The sequence below is a fragment of the Oncorhynchus gorbuscha genome, linkage group LG25 (genome assembly GCF_021184085.1).
Source record: "Oncorhynchus gorbuscha isolate QuinsamMale2020 ecotype Even-year linkage group LG25, OgorEven_v1.0, whole genome shotgun sequence".
Classification (NCBI taxonomy): Eukaryota; Metazoa; Chordata; class Actinopteri; order Salmoniformes; family Salmonidae; genus Oncorhynchus; species Oncorhynchus gorbuscha.
Genome location: NC_060197.1, coordinates 39839814 through 39863578, shown reverse-complemented (window position 1 = coordinate 39863578; position 23765 = coordinate 39839814). Strand labels below are relative to the sequence as shown.

General features: G+C 43.2%; 1 protein-coding gene across 1 annotated transcript in view; it reads left to right on the top strand.

Moving 5' to 3' along the window:
- Positions 1–7593: 7593 nt before the first annotated feature.
- LOC124013597 (arylsulfatase J-like) overlaps positions 7594–23765 on the top strand; it is a 40087-nt gene continuing 23915 nt past the window's right edge. Inside the window, exon 1 of the mRNA XM_046327915.1 lies at positions 7594–8602. Coding sequence (XP_046183871.1) covers positions 8298–8602 — 305 coding nt within the window. The 5' untranslated portion in view covers positions 7594–8297. The remainder of the gene's footprint in view (positions 8603–23765) is intronic.

Genomic DNA, 23765 nt, shown 5'->3' with positions numbered 1-23765 from the left:
TCAACAGGTCTGAATATCAACAAGTCTGAATATCATATCTACAGCATATTGAACTTAATGTCCATTTCTCTGCTCCTGACTAGAACAAGATACTTCTTAAGTGTTCTCCCCATTTTCAGATGGGGATGATTGGCGCGTTTGGCCGACAGGAAGCGCTCCACAAAACAGCTTGTTTTGGCCCATTAAACCCAGGAGCTGGCCTGTGATTTGTTCTGAGAGGAAATAAACTCTGTGTTCCTACTGCTGTTTTTAAATCAGCCCTGTAGTGTGCCTGTAGCCCATTATAACCATAATTATCTGTGATTGGATTAGCCAGCCAATTTGAAGGGATAGCCACAGGGGTCACAGGGGTCATGCAGCACCTCAGTCAGGAGATCAGCTGACTGACTCATTACATTTGTCGGAGGGATGGATAAGTTATTTCCAGATGATCGGGTCAGCCGCTTGACCGCACACGGTTCTACTTTGATGAGGGTGGTTCACATTCCCTCCATCTCGGCAGATCAGGGATAGTTATATACAGTACAGCAGTACATACCGCCGTAGGGACCTTCACCTCCCACATTGGTATTTCCCATAACACACTCTGGAATGTCTGTCAATGACAGTACTGCTGGCTGAGTGCCTCAGGTCATGTGGGTCACACTCAGTCACTGACTGACCCAACTGTAATCTCAATGTGAACACCTGAGCATGGAAATAACATGGAGATGTGTCTCCTCTTTACTGTTAACAAAAAGGGTCATTTCAGTGTTAGCTCTGTTCGACTAAACATTTTGAGTGTAAGGAAACATTAACTATGCAACTTGGTAAAAAGTCTCACAGCTATTCAAAGGCAGGAAATCATGAATGTCTGGTGTAAATGTCTATAATTGTTGGTGCAGAGAGCTATCAGAAGGTGAGCCGGTTTATCACAGAACCTATCGTTCCGCTAATCAAATACGCTTTCTTCAAAGCCTCAGCATGAAGCTTCATTATTCTTTGGCAGTTTGGTGTTTTTCATCTTGCCTCCATATGTAAAATGAGTCACCTCAACAGGGAGGCAATTACGCAGGAAGACAGCTCAGTGGGAATGTGCTGAGAGGTTGGTTCCTGGAACAGAGATTGTGGGCTGGCAGGCCCCAGCATCTGCCAGTGTCTGTGTGGGGTGTTCTACATGCATGGGCATTTGCACTTTAAGTCTAAAATTCGCCATAAAACAAATTCCTTGGAAATAGGACTTGCAAAGTCTTCCAATCTTCCAAAGCAAGGGGATTTTTCCACACACACACACACACACACACACACACACGTCTGGATCCTTGCATCCTGAATGCCATTGCATCATCATTGTGGGCCGGTCTGTCTGGTGCATCATCATCGTGGGCCGGTCCTTCCGATGCATCATCATCATGGGCCGGTCCGTCCGGTGCATCATCATTGTGGGCCGGTCCGTCCGGTGCATCATTATCGTGGGCTGGTCTGGCCGATGCATCATCATCGTGGGCCGGTCCTTCCGGTGCATCATCATCGTGGGCCGGTCCGGCCGGTGCATAGAGTGGAAGCAGGTACAGTCACCGTTTGTCCCTTGTTACATTCACATTTGGACCGCTAGACATTCTGGAGCCATTCTCCTATTTACACTAAGTAGTTGGTGTCTGTCAACCTTGTTTGCCAAGCAGCAAATGAATTCACATCTCAGACACCTCTCAGAGTCGTTATGTGGGTCCATTAACTCTCCCTGGATCCTTAGAAAGTCAAGAGTCTGTTTCAGAGGCTTTCATGGACACACACACACACACACACACACACACACACACACACACACACACACACACACACACACACACACACACACACACACACACACACACACACACACACACACACACACACACACACACACACACACACACACACACACACACTGTACAATCCCACCACCGCCTCCTCCCCAGACACCTCTGGCCCAATTCACAAACTCACCAGCTCTTTATATGAAACTCAGTCAGTATCATAATACTAAGACTAGTTTCGTAGTACTACTTGATTTAACCGGCGGCTGAATCCCTCTAAGAAAATAAACCGTTTTTCTCTGACAATCAGTATACTCCAGCCAAGTGGGCTGCACATTTAGGTTTATGCCCCAGCACTACACAGCTGATTCAAATAAACAAAGCTTGATGATAAGTTGGTTATTTATAATGGTGCCGGAGGAGATGCCGTTTTATGGGCTCCTAACCAATTGTGCTATTTTGTGTGTTTTTTCACGTTGTTTGTAACTTATTTTGTACATAATGTTTCTGCCACTATCCTTTATGACCAAAAAGAGCTTCTGGATATCAGAACAACAATTACTCACCTCAAACTGGACAAAGATTTTTTCTTTAACGAGTCGGACGCAAAGGATTTACTGCTGATACCGGACCAGGCCCAAATCCCTGATATTCACATGAAGAAGAGACGCCAAGGGACGCAGGTCCAGGTGCCTTGTGAGAATTTGTCAGCGAGTGGGTAACCCACCTCGACCATCTGTACTATTGACCAACGTGCAATCACTGGAGAATAAACTGGATGAGCTCCGTTCAAGACTCTCCTAACAACAGGACATTACAAACTGTAATATCTTATGTTTCACTGAGTCGTGGCTGAACGACGATATGGATAATATACAGTTGGCTGGGTTGTCCGTGCGTCGAGGGGTGGAGGGTTGTGTCCACTTGTCATTATCAGCTGGTGCACCAAATCTAATATTAAGGAGGTCTCAAGGTTTTGCTCGCCTGAGGTAGAGTATCTCATGATAAACTGTAGACCACACTATTTACCAAGAGAGTTTTCATCTATGTTTTTCGCAGCTGTCTATTTACCACCACAAACCGATGCTGGCACTAAGACCCAAGTCAACGAGCTGTGTACGGCCATAAGCAAACAAGGAAAGACACATCCAGAGGCGGCGCTCCTAGTTGCTGGGGACTTTCAATGCAGGGAAATTTAAATCCCTTTTACCTCATTTCTACCAGCATGTCACATGTGCAAAAGCCTTGAGACAATTGAGACATGGATTGTGTATGTGTGCCATTCAGAGGGTGAATGGGCAAGAAAAAAAGCTGTAAGTACCTTTGAACAGGAGTAGTAGTAGGTGGTAGTAGTAGTAGGTGCCAGGTGCACTGGTTTGTGTTGAGAACTGCAACGCTGCTGAGTTTTTCATGTGTATCAATAATGGTCCACTACCCAACGAATGTCAAGCCATCTTGACACGACTGTGCGAAGCGTTGGAATCAACATGGGCCAGCATCCCTGTGGAATTCTTTTGACACCTTGTAGAATCTATGTTCCCAATGAATTGAGGCTGTTCTGAGGGCAGAAGGGGATGTGTCCTTAATGTTTTGTATACACTCAGCATATATAGGAATGTCAAGGAACGGATCTGGGGCAGTGTACCAAAAAAATGTTTGCAGCATTGATGGTCCCCAAGAACACAATGGCCTCCTCCAAGTTTGGAACCACCAAGATTCTTCCTAGAGTTGGGCGCCCGGCCAAACTGAGCAATTACGGGAGAAGGGCCTTGGTCAGGGAGGTGACCAAGAACCCGATGGTCACTCTGACAGAGCTCCAGAGTTCCTCTGTGGAGATGGGAGAACCTTCCAGAAGGACAACCATCTCTGCAGCACTCCACCAATCAGGCCTTTATGGTAAGCGTCACATCTGGAAGAAACCTGGCACCGTCCCTACGGTGAAGCATGGTGGTGGCAGCATCATGGTGAGGGGATGTTTTTCAGTAGCAGGGACTGGGAGACTCAGGATCAAGGGAAATATGAACGGAGCAAAGTACAGAGAGATCCTTGATGAAAACCTGCTCCAGGGCGCTCAGAACCTCAGACTGGGGCGAAGGTTCACCTTCCAACAGGACAATCACCCTCAGCACACATCCAAGACAACGCAGTAGTAGCTTCGGGAGAAGCCTCTGAACGTCCTTGAGTGGCCCAGCCACAACCCGGACTTGAACCTGATTGAACATCTCTGGAGAGACCTGAAAATAGCTGTGCAGCAACGCTTCCCATCCAACCTGACAGAGCTTGAGAGGATCTGCAGAGAAGAATGGGAAAAACTCCCAGGTGTGCCAAATACAGGTGTGCCAAACTTGTAGCGTCATACCCAATAAGTCTCAAGGCTGTAATTATTGCCAAAAGTGCTTCAAAAAAGTACTGAGTAAAGGGTCTGAATACTAAATGTGATATTTCCATATTTTTTATTTTTGTATACATTCGCAAACATTTGGAAAAACCTGTTTTTGCTTTGTCATTATGGAATATTGTGTGTATATATATTTTTTCCCCTCATCAATGTAATACATTTTAGAATAAGGCTGTAACGTAACAAAATGTGGATAGAGTCAAGGGGTCTGAATACTTTCCGAATGCACTGTATCTCCCCAAAAATTGTATTAAACTTTGTGACTGACTCCAAGGGCAAACCATCAGGTAGGGCAGAGCACCACGTGTTTAACTACAACAACAAAAAATCATGTTTTTTTTGCCCGTTTTGCATGTTATTTTGACATTAATACGTGTCATATATCATTTTTTATCATTTTTGTTGTTGTAATCTATTAGTTAATAAAGCCGCAAACAAACATGGTCTCTTTTTTGCTTGAGTAAGGCAGGTCCAAAATACAGGTGTTTCAGCCTAGCTCAGTGCTTTCTGTGGTGGTGGGGCAGTCCGCGGAAAATATGGAGCGTAGGGGTTGGTAATGTTCTCTAGTTGCACTGTGATTGGCTCAGTGCTCTGTCACTCATGCGGACAATATGTCACCGCAAAAGCTATGGGGAGAGCACGACAATTCAAGCCCTTTGAGCGCTGCCATAGATTTATATTAGAAGTGCCCATCCAAGAAGGCTCAAGGTTATTGGCCACAGATAAAATTACGTCAAATCACGTTACATCTACCGTAGTATGATTCATCATTATGAATCAAGTTGACAATCTACTGGCCAATCCTTTCAATCCTTGTCATATGAAGAGAAATAATGAAGAGAAATTATAGATAAAACATAGCAGTGCTCATCGGCCATCGGACATAAACATTACATAACAAGTTGGAAATCGCAAATTCAACAATTAGTGGTTTGGAAGGAATCAGTAGCTAACTGCAAGCATTGCAAAGCAATCACTAGTCTGCTATTCAGTGGAGTGGGAGTGTGGTCCAAATCTGAGTTTAAGGGTCTCTTTTCCAAGCTTAAAAGGATAAACATTAAATATTGGCCATGCTGTCAATCCAGCATGACTTCTGCCATGTTCAAAACAACTGGAAACTGAAAAAAAACGACCCCTGATTGGGAAAATATGTTTTTGAACGGTCATCCAACTCTGAATTTCAAGTCGGGAACTAAGGCCTCTTTCTAGAGCTCCGACCTGAAGATCACTGATGTGAGTTCCCAGTTGTCTTGAAAGCAACATAAATCCAGAGAATGTCAGACTTCGATGACAAAGTTTGATGAGAAAATTTGCCCACAAAGAACAGCCGCGCCACCTTCCTGTTCAAATGAGCACAGCACAACAAGTTGAGTCCAAAAATGTCTTGTATACTGCCGCATAAATGATGTAATATGCCAGGGAGATGGATATGTATACTGTAGCTAAGAAAGTAATACTAAGTGTATGTTGTGTAGTAAGCTGTTAGTAGCCCATGTGCCTCACCCTAATAATTTGGTCATTTTTTCCTTCCTAATTTTGCCAACTGTTCTGACTTGTTGGTTCACATGTGGCCTATAGCCTATTTTAGAGAAATGTCATCATCAAATATTATAAGAGCTTTCATTGTCTGCCCCCTTTATTTATCCTACAATTCTGACTTGGTGTACAGGGAGAATACTGTAAGAATGGCCCATGTTCTGAATTCTGTTGATGTGCATTTCAAAGTGCTGAACAAATAGTTATATTGACTATGTCTGTCCTAGCTCGCTCATTAACGTCTTGTCACGTTCTTTCAAAATCGAACCCAGAAGCAGACCAGGACAAGGAGAGTAGGAAGAAGGTGAGTATTTATTTACAAGTGAATGTGAATGGGTAGATATATCCAGGTGGCGTAGCGGGCAGCGGTGGTGAGTTGATGGGAGTAAATAGGTGGATCCAATGGGGTAGCGGAATCCTCCGACAACCAGGCGGGAATGGGGTAAATGATCCGGGTGAGTAACTGAAGACAGAACAAACGGAGGTAATTTTAAGGCAAGCAATACGTAAAAAACAACAAAACAAATTCTATCCAACTTGAGGCTGATACTATGACACAACATACTGTTCATGGCTAACGATCCGGCAGGGAATGGATGTCAGGTCAGAGCTTTTGAAGGGGAGAGGTGATGATCAGGACAGGTGTGCAGATTACTGATGAGATGCGGGTGAACATCGATCTCCCAACAAGCTAATTCGCCCGGCAACCAGACAGGGTGCGTTCCAGGACACCGGAAACACACTCCAGGGCAGAAACACAGGCAAACACAGACTCAGGAAGCGGGATTCGTGACACGTCTTAATCAAAATTACGGCTTGCCTCTTATCCGCTCGTCGTCCCCTTATGCAATAGCTTTTACATCTCAATTATCAGTAGAAACCACATTTCTTCGGGATCGGTGTCCATTCATCGGGACAGTTGAGCTAACATAGGCTAATGCGATTAGCATGAGGTTGTAAGAGAACAAAACAACATTTCCCAGGACATTGACATTTCTGATATTGGCAGAAAGCTTCAATTCTTGTTAAATGCAATGGTTCATTGTATCAGTCTATAACTTTGCAAATATACTGATGCCATCTAGTGGCCAAAATCTAAATAGCATCCGGGCTGGAATAATACATTATGGCCTTTCTCTTGCATTTCAAAGATGATGGTACAAAACAAATACAAAAGAATGGTTGTTTTTTTCTTTGTATTATCTTTTACCAGATCTATTGTGTTATATTCTCCTACATTCCTTTCAAATTTCCATAAACTCCAAAGTGTTTCCTTTCAAATGGTACCAAGAATATGCATATGCTTGCTTCAGGGCCTGAGCTACAGGGACGTAGCTCAGCTCAATTTTTCTGCAAAAAAAATAATAAAAGGTGCTAATCCTTAATAGGTCAAGTCAGCCATATCAGCTATGTTTTTTAAGGCAGTAAATAAGGCTGAATGAACTGTTTCGCTGCTAGACAAGGCTCCACTGATAACCAGGTGTAGCAGGTAATAAGGTGTTGGGACTGCTGTAGGCCCTATCAGTTTGTGGGTACCATTTGTCACCGTTATAATGCAATTAATGTATTGTTAGTGATGTGTTGTCTAGTCGCATTTTTTTCGTTTGCGCCTCCAAGATGTACATGCTAAAATCTCCACTGCAAATGTCACTCCTTGCAGGTCTGCAAATCCAGAGAAGTAAAACAGCTTTCCTCTGGGAGTTATGGGGAAACAAATCAATTATATTCGAGAAGACGGTTGAAACGGATCCCATTATTTGCATTGACACAGTCACTCATATAACCCAAAAGGTTGACGCAGATGTTTTATCGTAGCCCACTGCCCTACTCTCATTTACATATGTGGACTTTGGGAGAGAGAGTCCGACGGGGATGTTGAAATGCCAGAACGCAGAGGCAGTGACAAAATGCTGCATGAATTGAGCTTTCAGTTCTGCGGTGTTGAGCAGTTGACCGTGAGCGCGAGAAGAGCGCACACACGGAACAGCCCACCGAGCTGACAGCGCGAGCTGGCATGTCAGGGAGGTTCTTGAAAAGCAGATTCGCCGTTTGCTGAGAGAGGAGGACCATTCGGATGGAAAGAAACTGAGCTCCAAAAACCAACCTGTCGCGCGATGTCCCACGTCCCAGACGAAAGAATGAGGTTCGGGATTGATTTTTGGACTGTTTGCGGAGCAAGACAGTGACGTAAATCCAATGACTTTGGTAAGAACCACGTTTCAAACGAGGAATAAAACATTCCGACGGAAAGATGTGTTTTTACATTCCACAAGTTTAGATGAACGTTTAGGTGATCACAAATACACTTGTTGCAGAATTTGAAAGGACTGGACTGGTATTTCGTCGGCTTCCGAACATAAACGCCATCTAGAGTAGGAGAATAGTCTATTGAGAACAATGCGAACCCACTTCTGTTATCCCGGAACATGTGCAGCGCGCCACTGCACTCACGCTGTGTCCATTATGACAACCAGCAACTTTGTTGCAATGTGCAATGTAGCAAACAGTTATGCTTTAATTTTTTCGAGAGAGTGATGCAGTGATTGGAATGTTTTGGTTTTGATGCAGCGTAAACGGAGGGGTTGGAAATGTTTCTCTTCAGTGTCCTGGCAAGTTTATTCGCGTTTACTTCACCAACATGTGGCTATCAGATGTCATGGGAAAATTGGAATAGCAATTTGCAAAACCGAGTGAATGAACTTGACAGTCCAACGACTCAACCTCACATCATTTTCATCCTGGTTGATGACCAAGGCTTCCGGGACGTGGGCTACCATGGGTCCGAGATCAAAACCCCAACTCTGGACAGGCTGGCAGCGCAGGGAGTGAAACTGGAGAATTACTATGTGCAGCCTCTCTGTAGCCCCTCCAGGAGTCAATTGATGACTGGCAGGTACGTTTATCCTACTGTTTAGTGGCCATTCAGTTGTGGTCAATGGACAATGCAAGTGTTTTAAATGTGTTATAAAGTGATTTAAATGTGTTATAAAGTGATATAAATGTGTTAAAGTCAAGAGGTGAGTAACTTGCTGACTACACCAGCAGGCGCGTGAGTCGGGGTGCGCCATCACGTGCATGTTGATTTTGTCCATCCTCACCAACACCATCATGACCGGTTCGAATATCAAAACCAACCGTGAACCAACTATGTTCATTTGATGGCAGGTCGAAACACACTTGAAACATTCATGGACATTTAGCTAGTTAGCTGTTGCTAACTTGTTTGTCCTAGGAGAGGAACATTGGGTTGTTATTTTACTTGTCATGCAAATGGGCCTCTTTTTAGCTGGTTCTTCCTCAAATTTTTACCAGGAGTCATAAAGAATAGTGTGTTTCTCTACTCCGATGATTAATCAACATATAAAAAGGGAAGTTTGTTTTTTGATATTGGTCTTTAATCTTTCCTCGGTGGCACAGAGGTCTAAGGCTAGAGTGCTAGATGCGTCACTACAGACCCTGGTTCGATTCCAGGCTGTATCACAACCGGCCGTGCAGATCGACTGTAGAGTCACCGTATGTTTTTAAGACACTGAAATGCAAAAGCACACCGTATAAAAATGCTGGAAGCGCAACAAGGTTGCAGCAAATTAAATGACAAAACACATAATTGGATGCCGGAGAACAAAGGTGCATGTCAGCACAGTAACAAGTTAGCTGTTTGCAAGTGGAGCCACTCTTGGCTTTCCCCATAGCAACCACCTTGTGTTTTGGGTCCACGGAAGGCAACGTTACAGATATATTAGAGAGCAGGGGTGAATACATAACGGTAGCCTGATTGCAGTTTGACTTTGTAGTGTAGTTTATAACTGTATGTTTATTAGTCCTACGATGTTTCACATCAGCATTTTTCTCACACACACACAGACACACACACACAGGACTGTCCCTATAGAGATGCCTGCCTACACCAGCATCTGTTTCGCTCCTTAGGAAACGGGAAGGTTGCTAGGCACCTCTTCTGGCTAGCGTCCGGGAAAATAAGGAGAAAAGTGTCTCCCCTTTTGCCGACTCCACTCACCCCTCTTGTACAGTAAAAAGGGCTGATACTGTGGTAGTAGCATCCATATGGGAATCTAGGTGTATAAACTATTACGTTACCAGGTTACTTCTGGGAGGATGATCGCAAGAAAGTGGTGGTGGTGGTGTGTGGGGGGGGGGGGGTGAATCTATGATTCAAAGGAGAAGAGGTTCCTCCAAAGAGGAGATTAGGGGCCCTTTAGAAGTGATGTGTGTGAGATTAGGGGCCCTTTAGAAGTGATGTGTGTGAGATTAGGGGCCCTTTAGAAGTGATGTGTGTGAGATTAGGGGCCCTTTAGAAGTGATGTGTGTGAGATTAGGGGCCCTTTAGAAGTGATGTGTGTGTGTGTGTGAGATTAGGGGCCCTTTAGAAGTGATGTGTGTGAGATTAGGGGCCCTTTAGAAGTGATGTGTGTGTGTGTGAGATTAGGGGCCCTTTAGAAGTGATGTGTGTGAGATTAGGTGCCCTTTAGAAGTGATGTGTGAGATTAGGGGCCCTTTAGAAGTGATGTGTGTGAGATTAGGGGCCCTTTAGAAGTGATGTGTGTGAGATTAGGGGCCCTTTAGAAGTGATGTGTGTGAGATTAGGGGCCCTTTAGAAGTGATGTGTGTGTGTGATTAGGGGCCCTTTAGAAGTGATGTGTGTGAGATTAGGGGCCCTTTAGAAGTGATGTGTGTGAGATTAGGGGCCCTTTAGAAGTGATGTGTGTGAGATTAGGGGCCCTTTAGAAGTGATGTGTGTGTGTGTGAGATTAGGGGCCCTTTAGAAGTGATGTGTGTGAGATTAGGTGCCCTTTAGAAGTGATGTGTAAGATTAGGGGCCCTTTAGAAGTGGTGTGTGTGTGTGTGTGTGTGTGTGTGTGTGTGTGTGTGTGTGTGTGTGTGTGTGTGTGTGTGTGTGTGTGTGTGTGTGTGTGTGTGTGTGTGTCACTAATGTGGTCAGAAATGTGTGGACAGCTATGGTACTGTAGTGTGCTATGTGCTGTATGTTGGAGGGACCAGACTGTGTTGATTTACCATCCATGCCTTGCTTGCAAACAGCTGCTGGCAAAACGCACGAAAGTGCTGTTTGAATGAATGATTACGGGCCTGCTGCTGCTCAGTCAGACTGCTCTATCAAATCAGACTTAATTATAACATAATAACACACAGAAATACGAGCCTTTGGTCATTAATATGATTGAATCCGGAAACTATAATTTCGAAAACAAAACGTTTATTATTTCAGTGAAATACGGAACCGTTCGGTATTTTATCTAATGGGTGGCATCCCTAAGTCTAAATATTCTTGTTACATTGCACAACTTTCAATGTATGTCATAATTACGTAAAATTCTGGCAAATTAGTTCGCAATGAGCCTGTCAGCCAAAACTGTTGCATATACCCTGACTCTGCGTGCAATGAACGCAAGAGAAATTACACAATTTCACCTGGTTAATATTGCCTGCTAAACTGGATCAGTAGTTATAACTAGTGATTATGATTGATTGTTTTTTATAAGATAAGTTTAATGCTAGCTAGCAATTTACCGTGGCTTCTACTGCATTTCCGTAACAGGCAGATTACTGGTGGAGTGCCATGGTTAGAGCGTTGGACTAGTTAACTGTGCGGTTGCAAGATTGAAACCCCTGAGCTGACAAGGTGAAAATCTGTCGTTCGGCCCCTGAACAAGGCAGTTAACACACAGTTCCTAGGCAGTCGTTGAAAATAAGAATGTGTTCTTAACTGACTTGCCCGGTTAATTAAACAAAAGGTATAATTCAAAAATACCGATTTCCGATTGTTATGAAAACTTGAAATCGGCCCTAATTAATCGGCCATTCCGATTAATCGCTCGACCTCTAGAATGTACTCTACTGTTCTGTATTGGACTGTACTCTACTGTTCTGTATTGGACCGTTCTTTACTGTTCTGTATTGGACTGTACTCTACTGTTCTGTATTGGACTGTACTCTACTGTTCTGTATTGGACTGTACTCTAATGTATTTGACTGTACTCTACTGTATTGTATTGGACTGTACTCTACTGTTCTGTATTGGACTGTACTCTACTGTTCTGTATTGGACTGTACTCTACTGTTCTCTACTGTATTGGACTGTATTGGACTGTACTCTACTGTACTCTACTGGACTGTATTGGACCGTACTCTACTGTACTCTATTGGACTGTACTCTACTGTACTCTATTGGACTGTACTCTACTATACTGTATTGGACTGTACTCTACTGTACTGTATTGGATTGTACTCTACTGTACTGTATTGGATTGTACTCTACTGCATTGTATTGGACCGTACTCTACTGTACTCTATTGGACTGTACTATATTGTACTCTATTGGACTGTACTCTACTATACTCTACTGGACTGTACTCTACTGTATTGTATTGGACCTTACTATACTGTACTCTATTGGAGCGTACTCTACTGTACTCTATTGGACTGTACTATATTGTACTCTATTGGACTGTACTCTACTATACTCTACTGGACTGTACTCTACTGTACTCTACTGTACTCTACTGGACTGTACTCTACTGTACTCTACTGTACTCTACTGTACTGTACTCTACTGCATTGGACTGTACTCTATTATACTATACTGTTCTGTATTGGACCGTACTCTACTGTACTATATTGTTCTGTATTGGACTGTACTCTACTGTACTTTATTGGACTGTACTCTACTGTATTGGACTGTACTCTACTGTACTTTATTGGACTGTACTCTACTGTACTGTATTGGACTGTACTCTACTGTACTTTATTGCACTGTACTCTACTGTACTGTATTGGACTGTACTCTACTGTACTTTATTGGACTGGACTCTACTGTACTCTACTGTACTGTACTCTACTGTACTCTACTGTATTGGACTGTACTCTACTGTACTGTACTCTACTGTACTGTACTGTACTGTATTCTACTGTATTGGACTGTACTCTACTGTACTGTATTGGACTGTACTCTATTATACTATACTGTTCTGTATTGGACCGTACTCTACTGTACTATATTGTTCTGTATTGGACTGTACTCTACTGTACTTTATTGGACTGTACTCTACTGTACTGTATTGGACTGTACTCTACTGTACTGTATTGGACTGTACTCTACTGTACTGTATTGGACTGTACTCTACTGTACTGTATTGGACTGTACTCTACTGTACTGTATTGGACTGTACTCTACTGTACTGTATAGGACTGTACTCTACTGTACTCTATTGGACTGTACTCTACTGTACTCTATTGGACTGTACTCTACTGTACTCTACTGGACTGTACTGTACTGTACTCTACTGTACTGTACTGTATTGGACTGTACTGTACTGTATTGGACTGTACTCTACTGTACTGTATTGGACTGTACTCTACTGTACTCTATTGGACTGTACTCTACTGTACTGTACTGTACTCTACTGTATTGGACTGTACTCTACTGTACTGTACTCTACTGTACTGTACTGTACTGTATTCTACTGTATTGGACTGTACTCTACTGTACTGTATTGGACTGTACTCTACTGTACTGTATTGGACCGTACTCTATTATACTATATTGTTCTGTATTGGACTGTACTCTATTGGACTGTACTCTACTGTACTCTATTGGACTGTACTCTACTATATTGGACTGTACTCTACTGTACTATATTGGACTGTACTCTACTGAACTGTATTGGACTGTACTCTACTGTACTCTATTGGACTGTACGCTACTGTACTCTATTGGACTGTACTCTACTGTACTCTATTGGGCTGTACTCTACTGTACTCTACTGTACTGTACTCTACTGTATTGGACTGTACTCTACTGTACTGTACTGTACTGTACTGTACTGTATTCTACTGTATTGGACTGTACTCTACTGTACTGTATTGGACTGTACTCTATTATACTATACTGTTCTGTATTGGACTGTACTCTACTGTACTCTATTGGACTGTACTCTACTGTACTCTATTGGACTGTACTATACTCTACTGTACTGTACTGTACTGTACTGTACTGTATTCTACTGTATTGGACTGTACTCTACTGTACTGTATTGGACTGTACTCTATTATATTATACTGTTCTGTATTGGACCGTACTCTACTGCACTATATTGTTCTGTATTGGACTGTACTCTACTGTACTTTATTGGACTGTACTCTACAATACTGTATTGGACTGTACTCTACTGTACTGTATTGGACTGTACTCTACTGTATTGGACTGTACTCTACTGTACTGTATTGGACTGTACTCTACTGTACTGTATTGGACTGTACTCTACTATACATTTACATTACATTTAAGTCATTTAGCAGACACTCTTATCCAGAGCGACTTACATACTTTATTGGACTGTACTCTACTGTACTTTATTGGACTGTACTCTACTGTACTGTATTGGACTGTACTCTACTGTACTGTATTGGACTGTACTCTACTGTACTTTATTGGACTGTACTCTACTGTACTGTATTGGACTGTACTCTACTGTACTGTATTGGACTGTACTCTACTGTACTTTATTGGACTGTACTGTACTGTATTGGACTGTACTCTACTGTACTGTATTGGACTGTACTCTACTGTACTGTATTGGACTGTACTCTACTGTACTTTATTGGACTGTACTGTACTGTATTGGACTGTACTCTACTGTACTGTATTGGACTGTACTGTACTGTATTGGACTGTACTCTACTGTACTGTATTGGACTGTACTCTACTGTACTGTATTGGACTGTACTCTACTGTACTGTATTGGACTGTACTCTACTGTATTGGACTGTACTCTACTGTACTTTATTGGACTGTACTGTACTGTATTGGACTGTACTCTACTGTACTGTATTGGACTGTACTCTACTGTACTGTATTGGACTGTACTCTACTGTACTGTATTGGACTGTACTCTACTGTACTGTATTGGACTGTACTCTACTGTACTGTATTGGACTGTACTCTACTGTACTGTATAGGACTGTACTCTACTGTACTCTATTGGACTGTACTCTACTGTACTCTACTGGACTGTACTCTACTGTACTCTACTGGACTGTACTGTACTGTACTCTACTGTACTGTACTGTATTGGACTGTACTGTACTGTATTGGACTGTACTCTACTGTACTGTATTGGACTGTACTCTACTGTACTCTATTGGACTGTACTCTACTGTACTGTATTGGACTGTACTCTACTGTACTGTATTGGACTGTACTCTACTATACATTTACATTACATTTAAGTCATTTAGCAGACGCTCTTATCCAGAGCGACTTACATACTTTATTGGACTGTACTCTACTGTACTTTATTGGACTGTACTCTACTGTACTTTATTGGACTGTACTCTACTGTACTGTATTGGACTGTACTCTACTGTACTGTATTGGACTGTACTCTACTGTACTTTATTGGACTGTACTGTACTGTATTGGACTGTACTCTACTGTACTGTATTGGACTGTACTCTACTATACTTTATTGGACTGTACTATACTGTACTGTATTGGACTGTACTCTACTGTACTCTATTGGACTGTACTCTGTAGCTCAGTTGGTAGAGCATGGCGCTTGTAACGCCAGGGTAGTGGGTTCGATCCCCGGGACCACCCATACGTAGAATGTATGCACACAATGTATGCACACAATGTATGCACACTTACATGACTGTAAGTCGCTTTGGATAAAAGCGTCTGCTAAATGGCATATATTTATTTATTTATTTACTGTACTGTATTGGACTGTACTCTACTGTACTGTATTGGACTGTACTCTACTGTACTGTATTGGACTGTACTCTACTGTACTTTATTGGACTGTACTCTACTGTACTGTATTGGACTGTACTCTACTGTACTCTATTGGACTGTACTCTACTGTACTCTATTGGACTGTACTCTACTGTACTGTATTGGACTGTACTCTACTGTACTTTATTGGACTGTACTCTACTGTACTCTATTGGACTGTACTCTACTGTACTGTATTGGACTGTACTCTACTGTACTCTATTACTGTACTCTATTATTGGACTGTACTCTACTGTACTCTATTGGACTGTAGTCTACTGTATTGGACTGTACTCTACTGTACTGTATTGGACTGTACTCTACTGTACTGTATTGGACTGTACTCTACTGTACTGTATTGGACTGTACTCTACTGTACTCTATTGGACTGTACTCTACTGTACTCTACTGTATTGGACTGTACTCTACTGTACTGTACTCTACTGTACTGTACTGTACTGTACTGTACTGTATTCTACTGTATTGGACTGTACTCTACTGTACTGTATTGGACTGTACTCTACTGTACTCTATTGGACCGTACTCTATTATACTATATTGTTCTGTATTGGACTGTACTCTATTGGACTGTACTCTACTGTACTCTATTGGACTGTACTCTACTGTACTCTATTGGACTGTACTCTACTGTACTCTACTGTACTGTACTCTACTATATTGGACTGTACTCTACTGTACTATATTGGACTGTACTCTACTGAACTGTATTGGACTGTACTCTACTGTACTCTATTGGACTGTACTCTACTGTACTCTATTGGACTGTACTCTACTGTACTCTATTGGGCTGTACTCTACTGTACTCTACCGTACTGTACTCTACTGTATTGGACTGTACTCTACTGTACTGTACTCTACTGTACTGTACTGTATTCTACTGTATTGGACTGTACTCTACTGTACTGTATTGGACTGTACTCTATTATACTATACTGTTCTGTATTGGACTGTACTCTACTGTACTATATTGTTCTGTATTGGACTGTACTCTACTGTACTTTATTGTACTGTACTCTACAGTACTGTATTGGACTGTACTCTACTGTACTGTATTGGACTGTACTCTACTGTACTGTATTGGACTGTACTCTACTGTACTTTATTGGACTGTACTCTACTCTACTGTACTATATTGTTCTGTATTGGACTGTACTCTACTGTACTGTATTGGACTGTACTCTACTCTACTGTACTATATTGTTCTGTATTGGACTGTACTCTACTGTACTGTATTGGACTGTACTCTACTGTACTGTATTGGACTGTACTCTACTCTACTGTACTATATTGTTCTGTATTGGACTGTACTCTACTGTACTGTATTGGACTGTACTCTACTGTACTGTATTGGACTGTACTCTACTGTACTGTATTGGACTGTACTCTACTGTACTGTATTGGACTGTACTCTACTGTACTTTATTGGACTGTACTCTACCCTACTGTATTGGACTGTACTCTACCCTACTGTATTGGACTGTACTCTACTGTACTTTATTGGACTGTACTCTACTATACATTTACATTACATTTAAGTCATTTAGCAGACGCTCTTATCCAGAGCGACTTACATACTTTATTGGACTGTACTCTACTGTACTTTATTGGACTGTACTCTACTGTACTGTATTGGACTGTACTCTACTATACTTTATTGGACTGTACTCTACTGTACTTTATTGGACTGTACTCCGTCTACCGAATAGCAGCACTGTAGAAACTATTACACTCAACTGAACGACTTGATTAGTGTAGTGTTAGCTAGCTACATAGTTGTCTTTGCTGTCTACGTATCCAAGATAATTGTGTAGTTTAGAGCGTGTAGTCTTAGAGTGATTATCTTAATTTACCGAGGTTAGCTAGCCTAACGTAGGAGACTCTGCTAGCTAGCCAACAGCTAGCCAACGTCTACTGAATAGAACTTCCGCACTCAACAACCCGGTCGCATTCCGCTTCGCTCCACAGGTAGTATCACATTTTTCATTTCATTTCTTTACAGCACAACGGTTTGATTTGTTTGATCGTAGCTAGCTACATAGCTAGCTACATACCCGTCTGTGTATCAAAGATAATTGTGTAGTCTAGAGCGATTTTCTAGGTTATTAGCCAGCTATTGTCGTTCTTTTAACGCAACGTAACGTAATCAACACTGTAGCTAGCCAGCTAGCCCCGAATAGCAGCACTGTAAACTATTACACTCAACGGAACGACTGATTAGTGTAGTGTCAACAACGCAGCCACTGCCAGCTAGCCTACAAAGTCAACAACGCAGCCACTGCCAGCTAGCCTACTTCAGCAGTATTGTATCATTTTAATCATTTTAGTCAATAAGATTCTTGCTTAACTTTCTGAACATTGAGACGTGTAGTCCACTTGTCATTCAATCTCCTTGCATTAGCGTAGCCTCTTCTGTAGCCTGTCAACTATGTGTCTGTATCCCTGTTCTCTCCTCTCTGCACATACCATACAAACGCTCCACACCGCGTGGCCGCTGCCACCCTAATCTGGTGGTCCCAGCGCGCACGACCCACGTGGAGTTCCAGGTCTCCGGTAGCCTCTGGAACTGCCGATCTGCGGCCAACAAGGCAGAGTTCATCTCAGCCTATGCCTCCCTCCAGTCCCTCGACTTCTTGGCACTGACAGAAACATGGATCACCACAGATAACACTGCTACTCCTATTCGTCCGCCCACTGTTCTCGCACACCCCGAGAGCTTCTGGTCAGCGGGGTGGTGGCATCGGGACTTATCTCTCCCAAGTGGTCACTTTCTCCCCTTACCCATCTGTCTATCGCCTCCTTTGAATTTCATGCTGTCACAGTTACCAGCCCTTTCAAGCTTAACATCCTTATCATTTATCGCCCTCCAGGTCCCTCGGAGAGTTCATCAATGAGCTTGATGCATTGATAGCTCCTTTCCTGAGGACGGCTCACCTCTCACAGTTCTGGGCGACTTTAACCTCCCCACGTCTACCTTTGACTCATTCCTCTCTGCCTCCTTCTTTCCACTCCTCTCCTCTTTTGACCTCACCCTCTCACCTTCCCCCCTACTCACAAGGACTGACCTCATCTTTACTAGATGCTGTTCTTCCACTAACCTCATTGCAACTTCCAAGTCTCCGACCTGTATCCTTTTCCCTCTGTCATCCAACACTTCCCACACTGCCCCTACTGGATGGTATGCCGTCCCAACCTTCGCTCTCTCTCCCCCGCTACTCTCTCCTCTTCCATCCTATCATCTCTTCCCTCTGCTCAAACCTTCTCCAACCTATCTCCTGATTCTGCCTCCTCAACGCTCCTCTCCTCCCTTTCTGCATCCTTTGACTCTCTATGTCCCCTATCTTCCAGGCCGGCTCGGTCCTCCCCTCCCGCTCCATGGCTTGACGACTCATTGCGAGCTCACAGAACAGGGCTCCGGGCAGCCGAGCGGAAATGGAGGAAAACTCGCCTCCCTGCGGACCTGGCATCCTTTCGCTCCCTCCTCTACATTTTTCCTCCTCTGTCTCTGCTGCTAAAACCACTTTCTACCACTCTAAATTTCAAGCATCTGCCTCTAACCCTGCTCTTTGCCACCTTCTCCTCCCTCCTGAATCCTCCTCCCCCTCCCCCTCCTCCTCCCTCTCTGCAGATACATTTTGAAAAGAAGGTCGACGACATCCGATCCTCGTTTGCTAAGTCAAACGACACTGCTGGTTCTGCTCACACTGCCCTACCCTGTGCTCTGACCTCTTTCTCCCCTCTCTCTCCAGATGAAATCTCGCGTCTTGTGACGGCCGGCCGCCCAACAACCTGCCCGCTCGACCCTATCCCCTCCTCTCTTCTCCAGACCATTTCCGGAGACCTTCTCCCTTACCTCACCTCGCTCATCAACTTATCCCTGACCGCTGGCTACGTCCCTTCCGTCTTCAAGAGAGCGAGAGTTGCACCCCTTCTACTGATCCCTCCGATGTTAACAACTACAGACCAGTATCCCTTCTTTCTTTTCTCTCCAAAACTCTTGAACGTGCCGTCCTTGTCAGCTCTGTATCTCAGAATGACCTGCTTGATCCAAATCAGTCAGGTTTCAAGACTAGTCATTCAACTGAGACTGTCTCTGTATCACGGAGGCGCTGGACGCTGCTAACTCTCTCCTCTGCTCTCATCCTTCTAGACCTATCGGCTGCCTTCGATACTGTGAACCATCAGATCCTCCTCTCCACCCTCTAGTTGGGCATCTCTGGACTGATTGCGTCCTACCTGACAGGTCGCTCCTACCAGGTGGCGTGGCGAGAATCTGTCTCCTCACCACGCGCTCTCACCACTGGTGTCCCCAGGGCTCTGTTCTACTCTATTCTCGCTATACACCAAGTCACTTGGCTCTGTCATAACCTCACATGGTCTCTCCTATCATTGCTATGCAGACTGACACACAATTAATCTTCTCCTTTCCCCCTTCTGATGACCAGGTGGCGAATCGCATCTCTGCATGTCTGGCAGACATATCAGTGTGGATGACGGATCACCACCTCAAGCTTCGGCAAGACGGAGCTGCTCTTCCTCCCGGGGAAGGACTGCCCGTTCCATGATCTCGCCATCACGGTTGACAACTCCATTGTGTCCTCCTCCCAGAGCGCTAAGAACCTTGGTGTGATCCTGGACAACACCCTGTCGTTCTCAACTAACATCAAGACTAGGTTCATGCTCTACAACATCCGCAGAGTACGACCCTGCCTCACACAGGAAGCGGCGCAGGTCCTAATCCAGGCACTTGTCATCTCCCGTCTGGATTACTGCAACTCGCTGTTGGCTGGGCTCCCTGCCTGTGCCATTAAACCCCTACAACTCATCCAGAACGCCGCACTAGTGTTCAACCTTCCCAAGTTCTCTCACGTCACCCCGCTCCTCCGCTCTCTCCACTGGCTTCCAGTTGAAGCTCGCATCCGCTACAAGACCATGGTGCTTGCCTACGGAGCTGTGAGGGGAACGGCACTCAGTACCTCCAGGCTCTGTCATACACCCAAATAAGGGCACTGCGTTCATCCACCTCTGGCCTGCTCGTCTCCCTACCACTGAGGAAGTACAGTTCCCGCTCAGCCCAGTCAAAACTGTTCGCTGCTCTGGCTCCCCAATGGTGGAACAAACTGACGCCAGGACAGCGGAGTCAATCACCACCTTCCGGAGACACCTTCTTTAAGGAATACTTAGGATAGGATAAAGTAATCCTTCTCACCCCCCTCCCCCCTTAAAATATTTAGATGCACTATTGTAAAGTGGCTGTTCCACTGGATGTCATAAGGTGAATGCACCAATTTGGACTGATAAGAGCGTCTGCTAAATGACTTAAATGTAAATGTAAATGTAAATGTTCTACTGTACTCTACTACTGTACTCTACTGTATTGGACTGTACTCTACTGTACTGTACTCTACTGTACTGTATTGGCTGTACTCTACTGTACTGTATTGTACTGTTCTCTACTGTATTGGACTGTACTCTACTGTGGACTGTACTCTACTGTACTGTACTGTACTCTACTGTACTGTATTGGACTGTACTCTACTGCACTGTATTGGACTGTACTCTACTTATACTATACTGTTCTGTATTGGACTGTACTCTACTGTACTATATTGTTCTGTATTGGACTGTACTCTACTGTATTTTATTGTACTGTACTCTACTGTACTGTATTGGACTGTACTCTACTGTACTGTACTGCACTGTACTCTATTGGACATTTACATTACATTTAAGTCATTGGACTGTAGTCTACTGTTCTGTATTGGACTGTACTCTACTGTTCTGTATTGGACTGTACTCTACTGTATTTATTGGACTGTACTCTACTGTTCTGTATTGGACTGTACTCTACTGTACTTTATTGGACTGTACTCTACTGTTCTGTATTGGACTGTACTCTACTGTTACTGTATTGGACTGTACTCTACTGTACTGTTCTGTATTGGACTGTACTCTACTGTACTGTTCTGTATTGGACTGTTTTCTACTGTACTGTATTGGACTGTACTCTACTGTACTGTATTGTACTGTACTGTTCTGTATTGGACTGTACTCTACTGTACTGTATTGGACTGTACTCTACTGTTCTGTATTGGACTGTACTCTACTGTACTGTATTGGACTGTACTCTACTGTACTGTATTGGACTGTACTCTACTGTACTGTATTGGACTGTACTCTACTGTATTCTATTGGACTGTACTCTACTGTACTGACTGGACTCTACAGTACTGTACTGTACTCTACTGTACTGTACTGCACTGTACTCTATTGGACTGTACTCTACTGTATTGTATTGGACTGTACTGTACTCTACTGTATTACTGTACTCTACTGTACTGTACACTGCTGTATTGGACTGTAGTCTACTGTATTGTATTGGACTGTTCTCTACTGTATCTGTATTGGACTGTACTCTACTGTACTGTACTGCACTGTATTGTATTGTATTGGACTGTACTGTTCTGGACTGTTCTGTATTGGACTGTACTCTACTGTTCTGTATTGGACTGTTCTACAGTTCTGTATTGGACTGTACTCTACTGTACTCTACTGTTTGTATTGGACTGTACTCTACTGTATTGTATTGGACTGTTTACTACTACTGTATTGGACTGTACTCTACTGTACTGTATTGGACTGTACTGTTCTGTATTGGACTGTACTCTACTGTTCTGTATTGGACTGTACTCTACTGTTCTGTATTGGACTGTACTCTACTGTTCTGTATTGGACTGTACTCTACTGTATTGTATTGGACTGTACTCTACTGTATTGTATTGGACTGTACTCTACTGTATTGGACTGGACTCTACAGTGCTGTATTGGACTGTACTCTACTGTACTGTACTGCACTGTACTGTAGTTGGACTGTACTCTACTGTATTGTATTGGACTGTACTGCACTGTACTGTATTGGACTGTACTCTACTGTACTGTACTGCACTGTACTGTATTGGACTGTAGTCTACTGTACTGTACTGGACTGTAGTCTACTGTTCTGTATTGGACTGTACTCTACTGTTCTGTATTGGACTGTACTCTACTGTATTGTATTGGACTGTACTCTACTGTTCTGTATTGGACTGTACTCTAATGTATTGGACTGTACTCTACTGTTCTGTATTGGACTGTACTCTACAGTTCTGTATTGGACTGTACTCTACTGTACTCTACTGTTCTGTATTGGACTGTACTCTACTGTACTCTACTGTTCTGTATTGGACTGTTTTCTACTGTATTGTATTGGACTGTACTCTACTGTACTGTATTGTACTGTACTGTTCTGTATTGGACTGTACTCTACTGTTCTGTATTGGACTGTACTCTACTGTTCTGTATTGGACTGTACTCTACTGTACTGCACTGTACTGTACTGGACTGTACTCTACTGTATTGGACTGTACTTTACAGTGCTGTATTGGACTGTACTCTACTGTACTGTATTGGACTGTACTCTACTGTTCTGTATTGGACTGTACTCTACTGTTCTGTATTGGACTGTACTCTACTGTTCTGTATTGGACTGTACTCTACTGTATTGTATTGGACTGTACTCTACTGTATTGTATTGGACTGTACTCTACTGTACTGTATTGGACTGTACTCTACTGTATTGTATTGGACTGTACTCTACTGTTCTGTATTGGACTGTACTCTACTGTTCTGTATTGGACTGTACTCTAATGTATTTGACTGTACTCTACTGTATTGTATTGGACTGTACTCTACTGTATTGTATTGGACTGTACTCTACTGTTCTGTATTGGACTGTACTCTACTGTTCTGTATTGGACTGTACTCTACTGTTCTGTATTGGACTGTACTCTACTGTTCTGTATTGGACTGTACTCTACTGTTCTGTATTGGACTGTACTCTACTGTATTGTATTGGACTGTACTCTACTGTTCTGTATTGGACTGTACTCTACTGTTCTGTATTGGACTGTACTCTACTGTTCTGTATTGGACTGTACTCTACTGTTCTGTATTGGACTGTACTCTACTGTTCTGTATTGGACTATATTCCGATAGTTGCAGTGATTCCGTTACAGATTGTTTTGCTCCCCCATTGTAAACCAACCTTATACACAATAGAGCCATAGATTTTAAATGTGTTTTTCTCAACTGTCACTATATGTACAGGTTGTCTTGCCTCATAAATATTCAACTCTCGCTCGGGGACTGAACATGACTGACAGGTCCAAGTAAACATCCAGATATCCTG